At 38.7% G+C, this 21,640-nt stretch overlaps 3 protein-coding genes across 4 annotated transcripts; 1 reads left to right on the top strand and 2 right to left on the bottom strand.

Annotated features, from left to right (window-relative positions):
* Positions 1-263: 263 nt before the first annotated feature.
* Positions 264-6,318, bottom strand: LOC135635642 (shaggy-related protein kinase eta-like). The gene is made up of 12 exons (XM_065146866.1): positions 5,768-6,318; positions 4,719-4,805; positions 4,569-4,628; positions 4,201-4,473; positions 4,049-4,123; positions 3,903-3,959; positions 2,704-2,844; positions 2,533-2,583; positions 2,364-2,459; positions 1,543-1,626; positions 1,207-1,308; positions 264-668 (listed from the first exon to the last, which is right to left on the bottom strand). Exons 1-12 carry the CDS (start codon positions 5,876-5,878, stop codon positions 573-575), a joined length of 1,233 nt encoding a protein of 410 aa, XP_065002938.1. The 5' UTR covers positions 5,879-6,318; the 3' UTR covers positions 264-572.
* Positions 6,319-9,064: 2,746 nt separating this feature from the next.
* Positions 9,065-14,127, bottom strand: LOC103981498 (nucleobase-ascorbate transporter 2). Its single transcript, XM_009398245.3, has 14 exons — positions 13,668-14,127; positions 13,451-13,548; positions 12,784-12,960; positions 12,530-12,630; positions 12,133-12,208; positions 11,149-11,208; positions 10,840-11,024; positions 10,661-10,757; positions 10,478-10,564; positions 10,301-10,359; positions 10,133-10,224; positions 9,970-10,047; positions 9,709-9,869; positions 9,065-9,418 (listed from the first exon to the last, which is right to left on the bottom strand). The coding sequence occupies exons 1-14, from the start codon at positions 13,762-13,764 to the stop codon at positions 9,206-9,208; spliced, it is 1,581 nt and encodes a 526-aa protein (XP_009396520.2). The 5' UTR covers positions 13,765-14,127; the 3' UTR covers positions 9,065-9,205.
* A 2,222-nt stretch (positions 14,128-16,349) lies between these two features.
* LOC135635641 (CBL-interacting protein kinase 19-like) lies at positions 16,350-21,418 on the top strand. Of its 2 annotated transcripts, XR_010495685.1 has the most exons (3): positions 16,397-18,096; positions 20,854-20,979; positions 21,075-21,418. XR_010495685.1 is itself a non-coding variant. In XM_065146865.1 (2 exons), the coding sequence occupies exon 1, from the start codon at positions 16,618-16,620 to the stop codon at positions 18,082-18,084; it is 1,467 nt and encodes a 488-aa protein (XP_065002937.1). In that variant the 5' UTR covers positions 16,350-16,617; the 3' UTR covers positions 18,085-18,096; positions 20,854-21,418. The 2 variants fall into 2 exon arrangements, 1 of the variants encoding a protein (XP_065002937.1); XM_065146865.1 differs by having other exon boundaries at positions 16,350-18,096; positions 20,854-21,418.
* Positions 21,419-21,640: the final 222 nt, after the last annotated feature.

Raw genomic sequence — 21,640 nt, 5'->3', positions numbered from 1 at the left:
AAGAACAAGCGAAGATGTTAATTTTGGCTCCGTCGAATCGTGACATCTTATGACTAGATCGATCGAAAACTATCATGTGATCTCAAGCGTTCACGGCAGCACACACATACTCCCACTGACGAATGGGCATTACAGAAGTTTTCATCCTCAGCTCAAATCTTCAATCTTCTAAATTACATACATTTACAATAAGATCGGATGAAGAAAAGAGAAGCTCTCATGAGCTGCACTCGACTTGGACATCCTACCATGCACCGACATCATCAAACAACAACGAAAGAGATCAAACCACAGTTAAAAGCCACGTACATAGTCGTCCCCTCCAGCAAAACATACTTCTTTGAACATTCGGAGCCATCCACAGAAGAAACAAGATCCTAATGATCCTAAATAAGTTGCAATATACAGATTTCGGCAGTAGGCAGGATAGGTTATAACAACCTTGCTTTTAACCCGGCAGCTCCACCTGGTTCATCTTGCACACCTCTTGCCGAAATTTAGCGATGGCATGAAAACTGTGCAGTGGGATTACTTGATCTTGACCATAACATCACGAAGGTGATTGCTGCACACTACGTCCCAGGAACTCGCAGGAAACTGAGACTCGATTGTCGCCTCAGGTGTTCCGGAATCAGCTTGTCGATGAGCTCTGGCGATGCACCATTTAACTGCAAAAACAGGTAGCCAGGATTAATCCACTTGCATCATGAAAATTTTAATATTACCAATTTATTTCCATGTTTAATATCCGTCTACTGATAATCCTGGCAGTATGGTGGTAGACTTGTTAAATATGATGACAGAAAGAACAAAACTTATGCCAAAAGAGAGACCAATTTGCAAGATGATTAAATTTAAAAATCAAACCGTTACGTGATTACCTAGTAAGGTTCCTTGTAAGTGTTTCTAATTCCCCTGGTTTCAATTTTCAGAAGTAATGGTTTTTGCCATTGCAAATGCACTAAGAATTAGGAAAGTTTGAAAAATCAGCACATGACCGAAATGCAAATATTGGATTTACTTCAGCCTTGTTCCCCATAACTCTTTAAGCTTAACAAGGGCTTTGTTTCATAAGAAGTTATAACTACCAGAATTGCCTTAAAGAATTGTATGTTTGCATATGTTCTAAAATAAACTAAGAACATAGAAGTGTCAAGGGAGAGAAAAAGATTGGCAGACAAAATGTCTTGAAGCTGTTTTGCTTACTTCTTGTTTGAAGTCAAAAAGTGGAGGCAGAGGACGACCATTCGGCAACCGTGCATTTGGTTCTCGTAGCTCATCAAAGAAGGGGTGAGCACATGCTTCCAACTGAAATCGGAAATACCAAATAATGAGAACAGAGGGGTATCAGACATAAAACATTTCTGGTCTTTACAGAAAACAATATTTTACTACTTTTTATTGAGCAAGGTACTACTATATGATGAGTTTTAGGAGGGAAAAAGGCCTAAATCTTGTTAAACACAAAATGGACCATACTATAGTTGTTATTCTGTCAGCCGCATCACTGTTTTTCAAGAAAGTTTAGGAAGAAAAACTTACTGCAGTGCACCGAAAACTAGGAGAGTATTGGAGAAGGCGCGACGTAAGATCTATTGCCTCAGGAGGCATTCGCTTATGAAATATCTGAAACATTACAACATACTGTAAGACTCTTCAAATAACAAAGGTCAAGATTATGCATCATAATGGAAACAACTATCTTAACAAACAACCAAAATTAGAGAAATATCTCGATAGAAATATATCATAGTAAATGTTAGAACAGAAAGTTCTCACATATCTCGTTCCCAAACCAAAGCAAGCCAACTGTCTCATTCAACAATAGGTGAATATTTTCCAAAAAATTTCAAGATGTCAACATAACAAATTTAATAAGCTCAAGCACTTTCGATTACGAGCACCTAATTGGTCCAGACATCAAACACAAGTACTAGTCTTTCCGAGTAATATTTTTGCTGAAGCACATCTTAATGACAGCTATTTGATGTGTAACCCTCATCAGAGACTTCACAAAACAACAAATGCACTGGTAAGGTGGGATGTTCTCTCTCCAAAAATTATCAATTATTTTCTATATTACTTGTCCAAAAAATAAAATCAGCATCATCCATTAACAAGAAAAGCTTTGGCACAGGGATCATCAAAAGTTTACCAATGTGGGTATCCTCCAGTTCATCATAAATATCACACAACAACACAACTGGTAAGTAACAATTTTCCTGAAGAAAGTCATCTGTTTATAAGCAAATCAGTTCCAAAAGAATCAAGCTTCAGGAAGTTTGCAAACATTCTTTTTTGAGCTTGAGAGTATTAGTATAACTCAGATGATAAAATCAACATGATAAGTAACTGCAAATAACCTTGTGCCATGGATGAGCCTTTATCTGTGGAAACCTGAACTCCGTATAGTTTGGATTCATGCACCGAATTTCTTCACGAGTTGGAGTCCCAAGAACCTGCACAAAAAGGAAACATGCATCCTTGAAATCACAAGAACCAGTATCAACCAAAAGGGCAGAAGAATCATACCTTGATTATCTCAACAAGTTGATCGACAGCACTGTCTCCAGGAAATAATGGCTGAAAAACGTGCAGTATTGTCAGACATAAGATGTATTTAATTCATTTAACATAGGAATTCAAAAGTCCTCTTTGATGGATTATCAAAGCACAAGAACTGATAGGTAAGATGAAGTGTACCTGACCGAGGAGCAACTCAGCAAGAACACAACCCACTGACCATATATCAATAGATGCTGTATATTCTGTTGCACCAAAAATAAGCTCTGGAGCACGATAATACCGAGAGCAAATGTAAGAAATGTTTGGTTCACCCTTGACCTGGTACAGTACATAGAATATTAGAAAGAAAAAGCAATACTAGAAAACAAATGAAAAAGAATCAAAAGGTTTCCAATATCCTTGAACAAATATATCAAAGTGAAGTATAGAGATTGCACAAGTGCAGGATGACCTACAAAAAAAACACAAGGATATTTATCCATGAACATGCTGGTAATGGTACCGCAAAAAAAATGTAGAAATAAACCCAATAATCCATTAATGTTTGGTTCATGCAATACTAGAAAACAATAATTATCCAAAACAATAAATATCATCCATTAAGTATAGAGATTGCACAAGTGCAGGATGACCTACAAAAAAAACACTAAGGATATTTATCCATGAACATGCTGGTAACGGGACTGCAAAAAAAAATGTAGAAATAAACCCAATAGTCTCTCTTATATATGCATTTTACGCTTTCTCTGGCTCTGATGGATCAATTAAAGAACCATTTTGTGTTAATTCTAACACACTGTTGAACATTGGCATCTCATACACCGTGTAATATGGCATCACAGCTCTCCACAATTTGCCAATTTATGAAATGATTACCTTTGCTTCGCTACACGCTTGGAACTATCAAATGCTAGAATTATAATCCAGTCCAAAAGTACTAGAATGGACTATATTCTGTTATAGGATAGGTCAGCCTTCATATCACCTTGTTACGGAATACAATGCAGCCATCATAATGTTTCACAATTGTCAAAAGTCTAAGCATATCAATTAATTTACCTTTTATGTTCACGACTTCAAACAAAGCAAAAGAAAAAGAAGAATAAGAAAATGATGTTCTTGCGACAAGTGCTAAATTTTCACACAAGTACAAGATGGACTAAACGAAATTATAATGGATGTATCTTCTGATATAAAACAATGCATAAACGAGGTGTCAAATTAATCAATCAATTCATAATAATAAAAAATCCCATTATTATTAAGTAATGCATATTTTCAAAGATCCAGTGAAACTGATTGATCCATTGAAGAACACCAGAAAACGTCAAGGCAAAAAGATAACAACCATGAGTGTCATTCCAAGTAAGACATACCAAAACCTTTGCACTTCCGAAATCACATAGCTTGACTTGATGAGTCAGAGGATCTACCTGCAGAAAACTCAACTAATTGTAAAGGAAGAGACTTTACTTGATCAAGCTTGACAGAATATTAATATTTTGAGGCCACACGAACCTACCAAAACATTTTGTGGCTTTACATCTCTATGGCAAACACCAGGAACTGTATGAATATAAGCCAACCCTCTAAATATCTGAAAACAGATCCAAGTCAATTCTCTCATCCATGTGTCTGCAAAATGGGACTCCCAATGGAAAACAGATGATTTACCTGATACGTATAAAGCTTCACATATATAAGAGGCATCCTCTGATTCACACTGCTGTAATGTCTTAGAACACGATAAAGAGTTTCAGGCACATATTCCATGACCAGGTTAAGAAAAAGCTCATCCCTGCTTGTGGTGGAGAAGAAACAATGCTTTAGTGAGATCACATTTGAATGATCCATTGAACGCATCAGCTGCAGCTCACGGTTTTTGTATCTTGGATCCTGCAAAACCTTCTTTATTGCAACAGTCTCCCCTGTTTCCAAACATTTTGCCTGCCAAAAGACAATCATGTTTCATGTTTGAAATCAAAGCGCTACATGGTGTCATGCTCTTGTGAACAATCAAGAAAGAAAGAAAGCAAAAAAACCTGGAAGACAATTCCAAATGAGCCAGTCCCTACGACGCGCTCTGCCATGTAACTGATGGTCTGCATAGCAAGTAAAAGGGCTCAGAACATGGACATCGAATAACGTGCTCACATTGCAATTTCAGATACAATGATCTTGCGGGTCCTAACCTGCTTGGGTTCACCATTCTTGCCTCCAATGGTGGTGGAAATGATATGTCCAGTGACTGCATCGTTCCCCTCCAAAACAGATGTTTTCTGCAATATGTAGTTAAAAAGGAGTTTAATTAAGACACTTCATATTTCTATCAAATCAGAAGAACCAGCAAACAGCTGAATTTACTAAAGCAATAAATGGAAAGATCAGAAAGACGGACACAGGCAATTGGACTTAATTTCAAGGCACTCAAACAACTATGAACTGCAATAAACTAAACGGAACTAACAAAAAGAGAACAAACTCATCCAAATTAATAAGCTAAGCTGAAGACCGAGGCAAGGCCTACAGAGAGAGCACCAAGTAACACATGGATTGGATATCAGCGAAGAAATGACCTCAAAAGTCCTCAAGCCAGTATAAAATGGCAGCATCCGCCTCAAGAAATCCGGATATAGTTTGAACAACAAGCACGTGATATCAACATAGTCAAAATCCAACAAAAAACCTAAAAAAAAAAAAAGGGTCACTATTCTCGAACGCAGTGAAGAGAATGAAAGGCATTGCTCTTTAATTAAGCTTAGAGCAGAGATCGGTGGCCCAAAAGGCAAGAAGAACAACTGTAAGACGTACCAACCCCTAAAGGGAAAGCAAAGGAGAAGCCAAAAATCTTCTCAATCCTGAGTACAATTACACATAAACAAAAAGATCACACGGATGAATCCCCCGCTATATTCTTCAAAGATTTACCAAGAAAAAAGGGCAACAGCATAAACGTACAGATCAAACAGGATAAGAAGGAGAATACCTTGGATCCACACGGCTTCCACCAAAGAAAATGAAATTCTGGCTAGACAAATGCTGTATGATCTCTTAAAGCAGGCAAACGTTCACATCAAGAACAGATTTTTCCACCCGGAGAGGAGAAAACAACCAAAAAGAACGCTCCGAAATCGCAAAGAAACAGCTCGAATCGCCTTGAAGAAGCAACTTTTTGACACGGGAAGCACCGGAAACACGATAGACATCGAAAAGAGTTCGAAGAGGGGGAAGAAGTGGCTACCTTGTCTTCATCCATCCCAGGTCGGCGAGGAGCGGCGACGGGGTTGAGCGTGTCGTGCTCCTGCGGCGGCAGCGGCGGCGGATGATGGGGTCCCAGCGGCAGCGAGGCCATGTGATAAGGTGGGGAAGGACGAGGGCAACGAAAGAGGGAAGGAAAGACTCGACCTTTTCAACTCCTCGGTCTCATGGTTTTCCAGCGGATTCCGCACTGCCGCATATCAAAAAATGTAGGAAACGAGCAACAATTTCTACTCGAAAGAAAAAGACTTTTTCGAAATTGTTCTATTGGCTTGCTCGTAATCCACATCGTCTTTATAACAGCCGCTTTAACCGACATCACATCCGCCAATAAATGTGATGGAAGAATTGTTCGAGCAAGTAATGTAAAACGCAATGGATCTCGACAACCAAAGCTGTGAATAATTGTTGGACCAATAAATTACTGTAGAACATTTGACAGATATGAGTGCAGAATGATTGAGCAACAAGGCTTCGGGTCATTCATCGATAGCTTTCCACGCCACGGTGGGGGCTCGGGTCTCCATCTCACAGTAGCATCCCTTTGGAGGAGCTCGGGGGTGGCCCGTGAAGCTGCATGAGAACGCCTGTTGATGTATCGCCCACCAAAGCTATGCTGATCGCGATCACGATGATAACCTCGACAATCATTGGTCTACTTTATGGAATTGGGGCCGCAGATGGCCTCAGAAGTCAAGAAAGGGAGTGGATAATTCATCACGATAATGTATGTTTTCTTTATACGAGAAAAACCAGGAGTAATCTGTCGACCAATTCTTAAATTCTTATCACACCACAGATTTATTATTATTTTATTATTCATAATTTATTAAAAAATTATCTTTGAATTTAACTTTTTTTTATTTTTATTATATTAAATATTTTTAATTAAAATAAAAAATATATCGACCACAAGAGACAAAAAAAAAAAAAAGTTTTCTTCTTCATCCAAACCTTAGATCTATTTGAAAGTACTAGATTATTCTCAAAATAAATATAGTAGGTAACTTTCAAAAATTATAAAAAATAATCTTTAATACTCATGATATATATATATATATATATATATATATATATTAATAATTTAATATAAAATGATAACATATGAAACTCAAGTATAAGAAAAATCATGATAATTAATATACAATAAATAATGTCGTTTATCGATCATATATAAAACATCTTCATAACATCTTGATAATCTTTAATACTCACCTGTTGAGGGCATATTCCTTCAAACAGTGGATGGAGGAATCGTCTAACTGTCATGTTTGATAACCCACTAATCCCCGAATGAAATTACTCTATCTACCCTTAGTAGGGATACATAGTCAATCATGATTATTCATTCGGTTATGATAATTGATTATGACCTACTAGATTATGGCTCTGCATTGTAATTGGCATATAGCTTCTTTCATATATTATACTTCCAATATAGATTAATCAACATAATCACATATACTATAAGGTAACAATCATATTAATATCATTAACTTAATCTTAAAAAATAATTAATTATTTTTAAATGATATCTTTAGATTAAATTTTTAAGTCTATCAAATCATAAGGACATCAATCTTTCAATATTTTTCAATCAATCAAAACTCTAATTGGAGTAGTCTAATTGACTTGAACAAAACTCAATTGGATGAAACAAATCTTAAATTCTTATAGAACTGATTTAGAATCACCCTAGACTAGTCTAATTTAGATTTGGCTTGAATTAATCAAGTTGATTTGAAATCACTTTGAATTGGCTTGAACCGATCAAACCCGATCTCATTAGTCGACTAATAAGTTTAAATAAATAAAGGGAGAGAAAATAAAAGTATAGTGTATAGTGTTAGCCAAGATCAAACCAACTCACTTTAAGCCTTGGACAGGTAACCTACATTGCACATGTCTATTCCAGTTAGCAGGTTAGGTTGAGGTACAACAGACTGAACAGAGAGATGATAATGTGTCTAACGCCAATCATATAATGAAAGCGGGCTTAACTTCAATGGTTGAAATGAGGCTTACTCATGGGTTGGGCTTGACTTTACTATTGAATTGAGCCACACTTACTCTTGGGGTATGTTATGCTTAGCCACATAAGTTAAGTTATACCTAATCTTATGTGTTTGGTTATCCTTGACCACATGAGTTAAGCCGTAATTGGTTATATAGGCTAGGGTTGGGCCTAACTTTACTATTGAATTGAGCCACACTTTACTCATAGGATAAGTTATGCTTAACCACATAGGGGTGAGTTATTTATACCTGATCATATGTGTTTGATTATCTTGGCTAAGCTATAATTGGTTATATAGGCTAAGCTATACTTGACCACATAGGTTGGGTCATATCTAACTACATGGGCTAGATTGTATGTAGTCATATTGACCGAGTCATGCCTAATTACATAGACTAATTCATGCAAAATCAACTTAACACCTTAATTTGACTATTCTTATTAAATTAAATTTTAATATTTTTAAAATATTATAAAATAATAATTGACCTCAAGTTCATTCTTTTTTTATGAATTAACTAATTTATATTAATGATTTTAAATTTAAAAATAATTAAATTATAAAAATTCCAAAATTTCATGAATTAAAACTATTATTAAATTAACAAATTTAATAATCATTATTTATTAATCACAAAAATTTGAAATTAAAATATTATTATGTATCATATAAATTATAATAATTATAATATTAAAAATGTCAAAATATGAATAAAACTCACTAATAATAAAAAAATAGAGGATCCTACCTTTTCTCAAAATTTCTATCATCAATCATTATAAGCAATAATTTAATTTTTATTTTAAATTTATTTTTATTTTACTTTCACACACAAAGATAAATTTTTAATATTTATTTTTATGGTTCACACATAAAAAATAAAATTCAAGATAATTACTTTCTAAAAACCACGTCACTCATTAGAAAATAAATAAGCTAATAACTTAATTGATTGGCTAAATTTCTAACTTATTCACATGATGAAGAAAATGAATTTTAATAATTTTCTTAACAATACTATGCAAATAAGAAAAGTAATAATTCAAATAAAACAAGACGTTATTAATGGTAACTTCAAGAGAGAAAAATCTCCTGTGATTACAATTTTGACCGGAAAACAGTTTACGAGGAAACCAGGGAAAACCACCTGAGTTGTTCCACCAAAACCTTTGGTCCGGCGGATTCATGGCGAAGATGAGATCATTCTTTCTTAATTGCAGCATGAACCAAACTGGAGGAAAGGAAATAATAGACATGCTTCATAAAGAGAAGATTGATCTGTTGTATTGCCGATCAAACTCAGAATATACATGATATGAGTAGTAGATTTGATTAAAATCTACATTTGTATCGACTCAACAATGTCTACCACCTTCCCTTCGTCACTTATCTACGCAACAACCTCATGATGGAGCAAAGAAGCGGTTCAGGTTGAAGGGGAGAGTATAGAACTCCTCGTTCCTGCTGTCTCCCTTGAAGGTTCGGAACCTCCTCCACCATGGCATGCCTCGGTCTGCGGCAGCGTCCTCGAAGTCGAGTGTGTTGTCTAGGAAAACTGCAACTATCAATGCCACGGTTGGCGGGGAGGAGAAGATTGTGTTTATGTAGTCATTGAACTGCAATAGGATAATGAAGATACATGAATCAGATCAGGAAAATGCTAATAAAAACAAGAAATGTAAAACCTCTCGAAAAATCCTTAGTATATTTCAAGCTTAATTTGTTTGAGATGTTCTTCTTCTTTTTCTACAGTGCATTGACCATGCTCTGCAATTTCTGAATGCTTTTATTTAGACTTCAGATTACGGATTATGCTCCACAGAATCAGATAAAAGTTACTATTAAGTTGTTTATGCTCGATCTAATTTAAAGACCGGCAGATATAAACCAAGTGCGCAACACAAACCCATCCTGCTTTGGTGTGGGCTGGACCATGCTGAGCACTCAGAGTGTAGCGGAAGAAGTATTGAGGAACGGATAGGCCAAGGAAGATGGAGACGCCAACGATGAAGAGGTTGCGCATGGAGTTCATGTTGGTGAACTGCAACAAGGACAGCCCCACCGCAGCTTGAACGGAAAGAGCAGAAGAGAGAAAAGATTTTAGTGTCTCATCAGTAATCATGAAGACCAGTTCTGTATGACACCAAAGGGACGAGAACATACGTACCCACAAGCCCGAACAGAACACAGTAAACAGCAGCAAAGATGGTGAATGGAATGGAGGCAAATAAAGCTCCAAATTTCCCTATGTCAAAAGAGCAGCTTCAATATTATCCCACATCAAGCGAAAACCTATTTTAATTGATTGGGAATGTCAGCTTATCACTCACCCATGATGGAGAAAAATATCATGAAACAAGCTGAGATCTGTGTGACCCTACGACTCCCAACTCTCGTTGATCCGAGAAGCCCAACATTCTCCCTGTTGTTCCAAGTTATTAAGCTTCATAGAAAATATGCCTATGATTACCGGAAAAGAAAGATCATCGCGAACATACACAGAGACAGTCGAACCACTTGCAGTGCCAAATAGCCCATCAAGTAGAATTCCTATTCCCTGTTAGTTTTTGAAGCATAAAAAAAGACATCAATCCATCATCCATTCATTCTCCATAATTATATTTAATTAAAGATTTTACCCGGCACAAGTTCATTCCATAAGGTAGATAAATCACCTGCCATCCAATGCCTCGGCTCAGAACATGAGCTGGAGGTGGTGTTGCACTGGCTAGGCGGGCTGCAGCTTTGAAAGCGCCTGTTGACTGTGGCAAAACAAGAAACCTATCAGCTTAACAACAACATATAGAAGCAGTAGTGCACCATCAAGAACAGCAGAGTTCAACATTCTAACCACTTACCTCGATCAAGGATACAAGGACAGCAGCCATCATCCCAAAAGAATGACCAGCATCGAAAGTTGGTGCACCCCATTGCAATGGGTATGGAATCTTTATCCTGAAAGCTCTGGTGTCAGGACAACAAATAGATGCTTGACATTATTGAAGGAGGATAGAAACATAAAAAGATGGGTAAGTACCAGGGAGCAGAGGAGATGAGATTGGCTCGGTCAGTGCGACAGTTGACCTGGGTGCGTTCTGGCCGGTGTTTGTATGCACCACCAACTGTAAGCAAGTAGGCATAAATCCATATGATGACAATGGTTATCAGAAGAGAGAACCTCTCCAATATGGGCCACCGTCTAATGTGCAGATGCTTTAGATACTGATCAAGTTGTCACGTTTGGTTAGAAAGAGAATTTGCAAGGAGACAGTAAGGAAGAACTTGAAATCAGTTGCAAGCTGTCTGGGAGAACTGAATCACTAAATTGTGTCAGATGAACCAGTACCTGGGAGGATGCAATGAATAGGATAAGCATTGGAATGCCAATCTCCACACATCTTCCAACCTGATGCACAAACGAGCTAGGTTGAATATTGAATGTGATGTTGTAATGCCCATCTCTTATAGAAATTTAAGAACTTCTCTTTATATATTCAGAGCAATAAATTTTTGTCACAAAGATGAGGACAAATTTTGTAGGAAGAAGGTCGCAAAGAGAATTTCACCTACCAAAGATATTTTTCGCTTAACTTACCAATGGACAAGATTTCAAAACAACTGAGCAAGTCCGACACATTTCTGACAGTTCTGAGGTATCAAAGTATGTGCATACATCAATTTTAGTTTTTGTAATTACATATCATACCAAACAAACAATATTGGTTTTAAGAATCTAAAATCAAGTAGATAATACTATGTTTACATACTTTAATTGGAAGTTCTGATAACAAAGTTTTCTTAATGAATTTGTCCGAATTTTCCTGGTATGCACCATCTCTCTAGAAATGTACAAATCCGGTGATAAATTTGGTTGAAAAACATAAACATAGTAGATCATTTTACCAAAATATTTATGGGTTCATAAACATAATGCACCATGCCATTTACCACCTTTTGTGAAAGGTTTCAATAGGTAAAGAAAGATGCTTATTCATGTTACAGAGTTTACAAGTGATACTGCAATAGGCAAACGAAGTAGGTTACAATAGTTACATTTTGTACACAATCTTGTGCAAGTAAGAAGTTCACCATGCAGAAAATTGGAGGGTGACCATCTAATAACACGCAGGATGATTACAATAATGCAAGATCAACATGTGCATACGCGTGAAGAGAAAATGTACGAGATGTGAATCAAGATGCACCGCTTCTTAGCATCCATGAGACCGACGCACAATAACTTTACATGCTAAACTGAAAAGCTAACTATACCTTCATGCAAACGAATCTTACAGATATCAAAGAAAAGGAGAGGTAATAGAGGTAGTACCACGGGGAATCCTCTGTCGAATAATCCAAATCCTACAAGTGAAACCACTGGAACCATTCCAAGAGGGCTGAAAAATCTGAATAAGGAACAAAACCATCATTTTATGGTTGGCCCAATGAATATCTGTAACAAGCTAATAAAATGCATGTTATTTAAGCAGACATGTCATAGCATTGGCCCAGAATTGTCCCCACGTTAATAGAGTCCAAAACTATCCATTTGGTGGATCCTTTCATGCAAGTAAACTGTCATCATGTTCTACATCAAAGAGAAAACCATGTTGGCTGGTATAAGTGATTATTGCTTGATCTGATGGACCACATTTGTTCAATTATTCTGCCAGACAACATGCCAGGAAACAAAGATATATCTTATGGTGGTAGAAAACTAGGTCTACCTGGAGCAGATCCCCCACAACTGGCTGTAGCCCAGAATGATCTGAATGCTGGAAGAGACAATTAAAGCTCCTTGTATCGCTCTCATGGTTTGGAGGAACCTCTGCTCACATGCAAACAATGCAGCAGTCCAAACTATTCATAGGAAAATTAACCAAATTTTCTTCTATGACTATCAGAATAGAGGGCACCGTATTGAGCAAAAAGTAATGGAGCAGAACTTATTACAGAGGGACTAGATAACTTGCTGGCTTACTTCATGGTCGTCAGTTATCTGCGCCAGCGATGAGTCATGAATTATGGATATGATTGGAACCACAAATGCGTATGAACCACCGATGACAATTGGAAGTCGAGTTCCGAATAGGGTTTGAAGCAATGTATTTATTCCAGACACAAACAACAATGTCTGGACCACCTTTACCTTATCATCCTGCAACAATGGAACTCACTATCAGAACTCCACTAGTAGCCCTGTCAATCTGAACAGTTAGATAATAAAAACAAGTGACACCAACAGAAATTAAGTGGGTGCTGATCGATATGACACATAATAAGTAATCATCCATGGCTTGGAACAATCAATTTCATCTTGTATAGCACAATTGTAGAAAGTGAAAGTATATTAACTCAACAATCACTTCTATCAGTGCTTTGGAGCTCGCATGAGGAAGTCAATGGATACTAAATCTAAGTTACCTAAAACACTTAGTAAACAATAAGAATATATCTTCTTTCCTTCATATGTCATCTTCAGGTAATTCCTATGTCCATTTCTATAAGATTTGCCTATTTTTCTTCTCAAATTGCAACAAATTAACGGGAAAGACACTGATCAATTGTCAAAATGTAACAGAAAGGAAAGAACTTGCTAGAGATAAACTGGACAAGATCGAGTTTTGATGGAAAGACTCGGGACTTACATCAGTTCCACCCATCAAGTGTACCAGAAGGGTCGGGATCATCACCACCGTGCCCAAGGCCAATATGTAATGCTGAAATCCCAACGCAATAGCCTCACCTGTACTCCAAATCGTCAGGCACAAACCAGAACGCACTCGGTACTAACACACACCATTGAAACCGGAAAAAGAAAAGAGAAGCAAAATCAAGAAGGACGGTGAAAGCGATTCAACGCACCCCAAGATGGATTGGAATCGATGCAGTACTCCAAACCATGGAGCTGATCCATGGGCGGATGCGTGATCTCCTCCGGCTTGACTTCTGCCATCTCCATAAGCTACCAAACTCCCCAAACGCACAAACAGGAAAAGAGAAGGCCTGAAAACTGATAAAAATCTGATCTTTCTCGTTTCTTCCAAACGGTACCAAGATGGTTTTTTTCCGACTGCTACGCGGATGAGAAATCTAATAGCGAAAGAAAAGACTGGAGAATCATTGGTGAAAGCTGAGAGATACTGTGGTGTCAAAGAAAAAAACACACGGAGGATGAGACGAAGACAGAAAAGAACACGAGAGAGAGACTGCGCGAGATAGAACGTATGGCCTCGCTCGCAAACACAACAAAGAAAGAAAAAACTAGGCGAGGATGATTTAGAGGGCCAAAAAAACCACTTCTTTGCCACCCACCAAGTGACCTCCCCCCTGTTCTGCATTGTTCTTTATTCATTGTCCTTATTGTTTCTGGGAATTGGCCCGTTGGTAATTTTATGACCCAAATGCCCCTGCCAGTGGCCTGTCACAAAGCTGTAAGAAGAGGCGTTTGCGCAGCTTTTATGCGAACTATTGTCCCGTTTTACTCGTTATTTCCTTTGTGAATTAAATACTGGGGAAAAATCATTACCCTTAGTGATGCAGCAAATAAAGGTTTTTTCCTAATATAATGATCTATCAAATCCTTTAATTTAGTCTAGAATGAGTTCAGAAACAAATAGATTTAAATCTATCGAACATTATAATCCGTCCATTCCAATAAAATCGATCGATGTATCTTTTTATTGGGTTTAGAACGAGTTTGCATACAAAAATAATTGAGCTGGGATTCAAATTTAACTATCTACGGTTAATGGAATATCAAACAATTAATAGCTAACTAATGCGTTATCATTCCTATTATTTTCGTGATTGGTGATGTGATATTTGTTGTCGGTAGGAGATCTCTTGGTTCAGTGAATTATTTTAATATATAATTTTTTTAAAAAAATATTAATTCATCCCTCCCGGTCCAATGAATTATTTCCTCGTAAAAAAATTATTGTATTATGATGCAAGAGAGCCATAAAAAAAACCAAAAAGAAACAGTGTTGTTGGCTCATCTACTATGGCGGAGACTGATTGAAAGCTCTGAAGAACTTTTGACCAAATTGGTAGTCCAATTGTTGTCCCTATTTTGCCTTATTTAGGCCCAAGCCCACGGCCTATATGGAATCGTTGCATGCGTTGACCGCGGACTTCAACGGGGTTTGGAAATGGTATTGTTTACTGATATAAAAGCTGGCATGTTTACCAAATGAACATATCTATATTTTTTCTGTCAGACCGACAAGTCCGATTAGGTATTGTTTTTGTGGTGGCAAAATGAGAAACTGCCAAAATAGTTCGTCAAGTGATGCAGGTGAATGCATTTGTTTGACCAGGTCAAGACGAATGCAAGTCTTCCTTGGCCGGCTGTTAGAATCTATATTTATGCGACACGTACGTTCTATTTGTATGGCTTCGATTGCTGTGCTATAAGATCGGTGGGATTTGTCATTTTATTTAGGTGATTTTTAGTATCTGCATATAGTTTGAGGCTTTGAGATGGTAATTAAGTATATATATATATATATATATATATAGTTTTTTTACATTTATATCATAATTATTATTCAAATATATTTGAATTCTACGAGTAAGCAGGTACTACTTTGCCTCACGCTTTGTAGCGTGTGATTCACGTGCGCGCACGACGGCGCCCCGTGCCGGTCGTCCCGCCGCCCGCGGTGAGCAAAACCGCCACGCGCGATGAATACTAAAGAACAGCCATACTTCGAGGTTCCTTTTTTGGCCGTACCTGCCTTTGTCAACCGACGGATCTCCTGCGGGCTCTCAATTTCCTTCAATTGTAAGGCGTGTGCGCACGGTGGTATCGGTTAATGGGTAGCTCAACCTAGAAAACATTATTCAGCCGTCATTTTCGGCCGCGTGGCAGCTGACGACAGCTATAATAGACGCTTTCCTTTGCTTTCGAACTTTCTTTTACTCCTGTACGTGCTTGGTCGGTACCCGAACGCCTATCTGGGGGACTCCGGTGTTTGCAGATTTGGGTCCTACATGGGAGACCTGTCGTTTCTCCAACCACAAGTCCGGTTACAGTAGCGGCTACGACGAACGGACAGAAACGGTGGTGCCCCTCCGTTAAAACAGCCAACTTATTATGCCCGTGCTCCTTGTTCACTGGGAGACACGCATAACCAAATCACCTCCAGCTGTCCGTTCCATCGCGACGCGCCCCACCCGTCCTTCACCAATAAACACTGCCGTACTCCCACGCGTCCCTACAAAGCCGGAGATCCCGGTCGAGCAAGTGCTACTGAATATATGAACTCGACCGTCAGATTGAACTACGTACGAATCTCAAAGCAACTATATGGCCGCTGATGCCTTCCTTTCCACTTACCCATGTTGACACCCTCGTCGACAAACGTGGGCGCCACCACCGTTATCCAATAGAAGAATGCGAATTGAGCGATCGGTGAAAATAAATGATTTGTTTTCCTTTTATTTCGGAACGAGTCGATGAGGGGTTGGGAGCGAAAGGCAAACGCAAAAGACAATAGACGTTGCGATGCCCGTTATCTTAAACGGAGGTCCCGACTAGGTGCTCCTCCTTCCGTCGCTTTACCGTCACGTTTTCTTCGTCTAGGAGAAGCTATCGCTCCGCCACCGACGCTTCCGCCCCTGCCCTTTATATACTACCATTCGATATCTTGAAGCCGCTTCTCCTTCCCACAGATCCCGTTGCGACGGGAAAAAAGGGCAATCGATAGGCGCCTTCAGAGAGAGAGAAATAGAATTGGCTCTGGCTCTGGCTCTGGCTTGACGAGGGGAAGGGAAAGGAAGAAGAAGAAGGGTTGGGATCCGATCCCTGATGGAGGAGGCGGTCACGATGATGCCGAGCGAGCACGACAAAAGGAGAAAGAAAGACGGCGGCCTCCTCCTTGGTCGCTTCGAGGTGGGCAAGCTCCTCGGCGCCGGGACCTTCGCCAAGGTCTACGTCGCCCGCGACGTGCGCACCGACGAGCTCGTCGCCATTAAGGCCCTCGACAAGGAAAGTATTCTCAAGAGCGGCCTCGTTGCGCACATCAAACGCGAGATCGCCATCCTCCGCCGCGTCCGCCACCCCTATATCGTCCAGCTCTTCGAGGTCATGGCCACCAAGACCAAGATCTACTTCGTCATGGAGTACGTCCGCGGCGGCGAGCTCTTCTCCCGCGTCTCCAAGGGCCGCCTCCTGGAGGACACCGCCCGCCGCTACTTCCAACAGCTGATCTCCGCCGTCGCCTTCTGCCACGCACGCGGCGTTTTCCACCGGGATCTCAAGCCGGAGAATCTCCTCGTCGACGATCACGGCGATCTCAAGGTGTCGGACTTCGGCCTCTCCGCCGTTGCCGAACAGATGCGCGGCGACGGGCTTTTCCACACCTTCTGCGGCACGCCCGCCTATGTCGCGCCCGAGGTGCTCTCCCGGAGGGGCTACGATGGCGCCAAGATCGACGTCTGGTCCTGTGGCGTCATCCTCTTCGTGCTCATGGCAGGTTACCTTCCCTTCCACGACCGCAGCATCGTGGCCATGTACCGCAAGATCTACAAAGGCGTCTTCCGGTGCCCGCGATGGTTCTCGCAGGATCTCGTCCACCTCCTCCACCGCCTCCTCGATGTCAATCCCCAAACCCGAATCACCATTCCGGAGATCATGGAGAATCCCTGGTTCAGGAAAGGGTTCCGACACGTCCGATTCTACATCGAAGACAACCAGTTACATAGCATAGATGATCCCGAAGATGATCCCGAAGATGATCCCGAAGATGACCAACTGCAGAATAACGAACCTAAGCAAGATGAGACATACGAATCGGGGTCGGAATCGGACTGCTCCGTCGCTTCCTGCCCACCTACATTCTCGGACGAGCAGCACCACCATCCATTGCCAAGGCCGCCGAGCCTTACCGCGTTCGATATCATATCTTTCTCCAGGGGATTCGACCTCTCAGGGTTGTTCGAAGAAACAGAGGAGATGACCAGGTTCCTGTCCAAGGAGCCCGTGTCACAGATCATATCGAAATTGGAGGAGATTGCAAAGGTTGTGAGCTTCAAGGTCAGGCGGAAGGATTGCAGGATCAGCTTGGAAGGGACGAGAGAGGGGGAGAAGGGCCCACTGACGATTGGTGTGGAGATATATGAGCTAACGCCATCCATGGTGGTGGTTGAGGTGAAGAAGAAGGCTGGAGATGGACAGGAGTATGAAGAGTTCTGCAACAAGGAGCTCAAGCCTGGGTTGCAACACCTCGTCTACGAGTCACCTCCCGTTGTCAGAACCACTTCCAACATGTCATAATGTAAACAAAAGGTAATTTATTCTTCTCCCATTTCAGACATCTTCCATGATTTGGTTCAAATTATTTATGCTGTTGCCATTGAGTATTAATTACTTCTTGCTCAACAGTTTCAAATTACAAATTAGGGAAATTCAAGTGTTTATCATGTGTTAGTATCAAGCATCCGAAACTTCAGATTTTGGGGTTGAAGCTTTGTAAGCTTATTGAACTCAACATTGACAATTCTGCATTAGAGTTTGTGAGGAAGTTTCAACCATGCTGTTTTGACTGGAATCATTTTTTTCCCACTATACTCGATGATGTTTGAGATAATGGCCCATCCTCTTGGAAGGCATTACAATTCTCCAAGTTGACCTTAGCAAGATAATCTTGCAAATAGGGACTCCTCATTTTCTTGTGAGTTTCTTCAATTTTGTAGTTAGGCTATAAATCAATAAGATGAATCACTCCAGTTTGGAATTTCTAATTTGAGATTTCAGTCATTCGGTAATTCCCAATAAGATCTATGAGTATCTTTCAGCAGTACAGCTAGTGATAAAATAACCAAGTTCCACATTTGAAAATTCTTCAATACACCTTAGTTTGGTCTCTGTCCTATAATCTCTTGATTGTGGATTGTAAATGAACATCCATTGTGTTAGTATGGGAAAATAATTCGGAAGGATGGGAGACTTTGAACAGACCTGTACTCTATTGCAAGTTTAAGACTATTAGATAAGGTCTCCAATTAGCCATGCAAAAAATTCAGGTGGAATTTGATATTGCTTTTGTAATTGATGTTCTGGAGAAGATAGTGCAACTGCCTTGGTCAATCCTCCTGACTGTAGTTAAGGATGTATTGGATTGTAGAATCATATATACATATATATATATATATATATATATATATATATACATGTATATATATATATATGTATATATGTATATATATATATATATGTATATATGTATATATATATAAATATATATATGTATATATATATAAATATGTATATGTATATAAATATGTATATGTATATAAATATGTATATGTATATAAATATATATATGTATATATATATATGGAGGACAACTGTGCTGTCCACTGGCCAATAAACTATACACATACATCTAAACTTGATAGGATTTGGCACGTGGAATGGCTTGTTCCAATATCTAACATTTTGTATTTGGATGAAGTGGGCACTTGTTGTACCCACTTAACTCATAATATATTTGTTCTTTTTTGGCATAAAAAATGGACTTCAATAATTCATAAAAAATATATATAATAGAGCAGACAAACATTCAATTTTTGTTCATTAATAATTCTTAATTTAACAGGTGCCAGTCTTTTTGATGTCTTATGTCACAAGACCATAGGTCGTATATACATGATACTGATCCATGGGTAATGTTTTCATGTAGTATTGTTTAATAGCTAAACTTCTTTTAAATCTCTGTATCACTTGTCATATCTCTAAAACCATTTATGAATTAATTCTTTTAAATATTCAGATTTGAAGAAACGATTCATTAAATTATCTCATTTAATAATAATCTTTTTCATTAGATCTTTTGGTAACAGAGATACTTGTAAATTCAATCATTCATACATTCAGTTTGTTCTTATGAAGGTGAATCCATCTTTCAATCTGTGAATCATCATCCATTTCTTGATTATCTCTTTTGTTGATGATTATCAGGATTAGATCTACTCTTCACTAATTTCATTTTCTAATCTTCAACGACTCTTAGGAACAGTCCCACTGTGATATCATATTAAAATGTTGGTCCTTGAAGATACACTAGCATATTTTTTTGTATCACAATAATGTTACAATTGTTGTTCTTCTAGAAAAAAATTTACTTGTTTAATTAATGATATAGCTGCATGAATTAGAAAACCAGCTGAAGTTATTGGTCCGGTGTATAGAAATAATAGGAAAGTTGAGGAGATGTAGGTGGTGAATTCTTGTTAGGAGGATCATATACATCTTTCTAGATAAAAGATATGGGACCTAGAAGTGTTGGTGAAATTATGATGACTCAAGACCTCATTGAAAGGTCAGGCACGAACATTAGTTGGCCCCATTTGCCTTGCCATGACAAAAGAGGGTGCTGGTCAATGGCTGGAATCGTAGGTGCCATGTCAAGATCATGCTCACACAGGTGCTTGAGGCTAGACTTTTTGTCCTTTAATCAATTTACAATCATTGTCTCTAGTGTATTCTCCAGTGGTATGTCAGATGGCTGTCAGATTTTATTTCTGGGAGCAATGAAGGCTAAAGAGATAGCAGATGATGTCTACAAAGTGGATATTAAGTATTCAACATTTAGTAGTCATTTCTTTCAATCTAAGAACCTCTGTTTGGTCCATAAATACATGGACATTGCATGGAGAAACTAGATTACTATGCTTTGATAATTGTATTCTTTCAGGAATTTATCATGTTCAAGGGAAAAATGTTATCCTCCAAATTTGAGTACGATGGCATTTTCGTGTCTCCTCCGGTTCAAGTTTTCTTTTGTTTTTGTGTGGAAGAAGAGGACCTTTATAGATAGAATTTTTAGTCTATTTTCTCTGCTTGTTTCCTTTGTAATTCTTTGGAGCCTCGTCGTCAAAATGGAACAAGAGAGAATCGTGATCCAAATGATTATTTACTTTTGACTTTGTTATCTTTGCCATATTGATTGATTGCTATCTATTTTCTTCTTCCTCTCCCTTTTCTTTATACATACTTTTTATGTCCATCTATTATTATTAATTTTGTTTCGTATATGTGCAGGTTCTTTGATCTTAAAGCATTGGTTTCTTGATTGACACTGGAGTGGTGGAAGTTCTTTTGGATGTTCGCGACTTACTTGGTGGACCAGACCATAGTAGGTGTCCACCACAAATATGCTTTGATCTGGTGATGACCATCCTGGCCTCTACTTCTACCTCCATGACCAACAACCAAGCTTTTAAGGAGCATTATTTTGATGATGTGGTTCATGATTTTTGTAGTGTTTGTCTGTCTGGCTCACCTTGGACGGGGCAGTATGCCATGAAGGATTGGATGACAGCAAGGTTTATCATCATCATTCTGACCGTAAATTTACGGTATATAAATATATTCTTTGATTAGTCCATCTGTCTGGAAGTTGGTAGTCCTATCTCCCCATCTAGCTATGATGTTCATGTATATCTCCCGTCAGATTAAGGTGGCTGTGTAAATATATATATAGAGGTCCAGAATAAATCAGTCAGTGGTTGATTGCAAGGACCACTGTCGTACGTCTGTGTATGTTTATTACTCCACCTTAACATCTGTTTGATTTATGATAATGTTTGTTGTATTTTGGATCTTATTTTACTCGACTACAGAAACCATGTTTGTGGCTTTTGCATGGCAAAGAATTTTTTTCTTGAACCGCTTGATTACAGTTCCTATTATGCAGAATTTTTTTTTTAATGGGAATTGACATGGACCTATTCAAATATTTTTTGATGGAATTCTATATCTGTTCAGATAATCCATCGGTCCGATCTACAGATTAGCCAACACCATCAATAGATCTGATCAACGGTTT

The sequence above is a fragment of the Musa acuminata genome, chromosome BXJ3-4 (genome assembly GCF_036884655.1).
Source record: "Musa acuminata AAA Group cultivar baxijiao chromosome BXJ3-4, Cavendish_Baxijiao_AAA, whole genome shotgun sequence".
In the NCBI taxonomy this organism is placed as follows: Eukaryota; Viridiplantae; Streptophyta; class Magnoliopsida; order Zingiberales; family Musaceae; genus Musa; species Musa acuminata.
This window is presented reverse-complemented; position numbering and strand designations above follow the sequence as displayed.

What these genes read in the sequence shown, in the direction of transcription:
- LOC135635642 (XM_065146866.1), bottom strand. Translation starts at nt 5,878, where the DNA reads ATGGCCTCGCTGCCGCTGGGACCCCATCATCCGCCGCCGCTGCCGCCG. An exon ending in AGAATGGTGAACCCAAGCAG is followed by an intron (nt 4,629 to 4,718) that starts GTTAGGACCCGC and finishes CTTGCTATGCAG; the next exon opens with ACCATCAGTTACATGGCAGA. An exon ending in AGGCTCATCCATGGCACAAG is followed by an intron (nt 1,627 to 2,363) that starts GTTATTTGCAGT and finishes GTAATGTTTCAG; the next exon opens with ATATTTCATAAGCGAATGCC.
- LOC135635641 (XM_065146865.1), top strand. Translation starts at nt 16,618, where the DNA reads ATGGAGGAGGCGGTCACGATGATGCCGAGCGAGCACGACAAAAGGAGA.
- LOC103981498 (XM_009398245.3), bottom strand. Translation starts at nt 13,764, where the DNA reads ATGGAGATGGCAGAAGTCAAGCCGGAGGAGATCACGCATCCGCCCATG. An exon ending in GCCGAGGCATTGGATGGCAG is followed by an intron (nt 10,360 to 10,477) that starts GTGATTTATCTA and finishes AAAAACTAACAG; the next exon opens with GGAATAGGAATTCTACTTGA. An exon ending in CCCACACCAAAGCAGGATGG is followed by an intron (nt 9,419 to 9,708) that starts GTTTGTGTTGCG and finishes ATCCTATTGCAG; the next exon opens with TTCAATGACTACATAAACAC.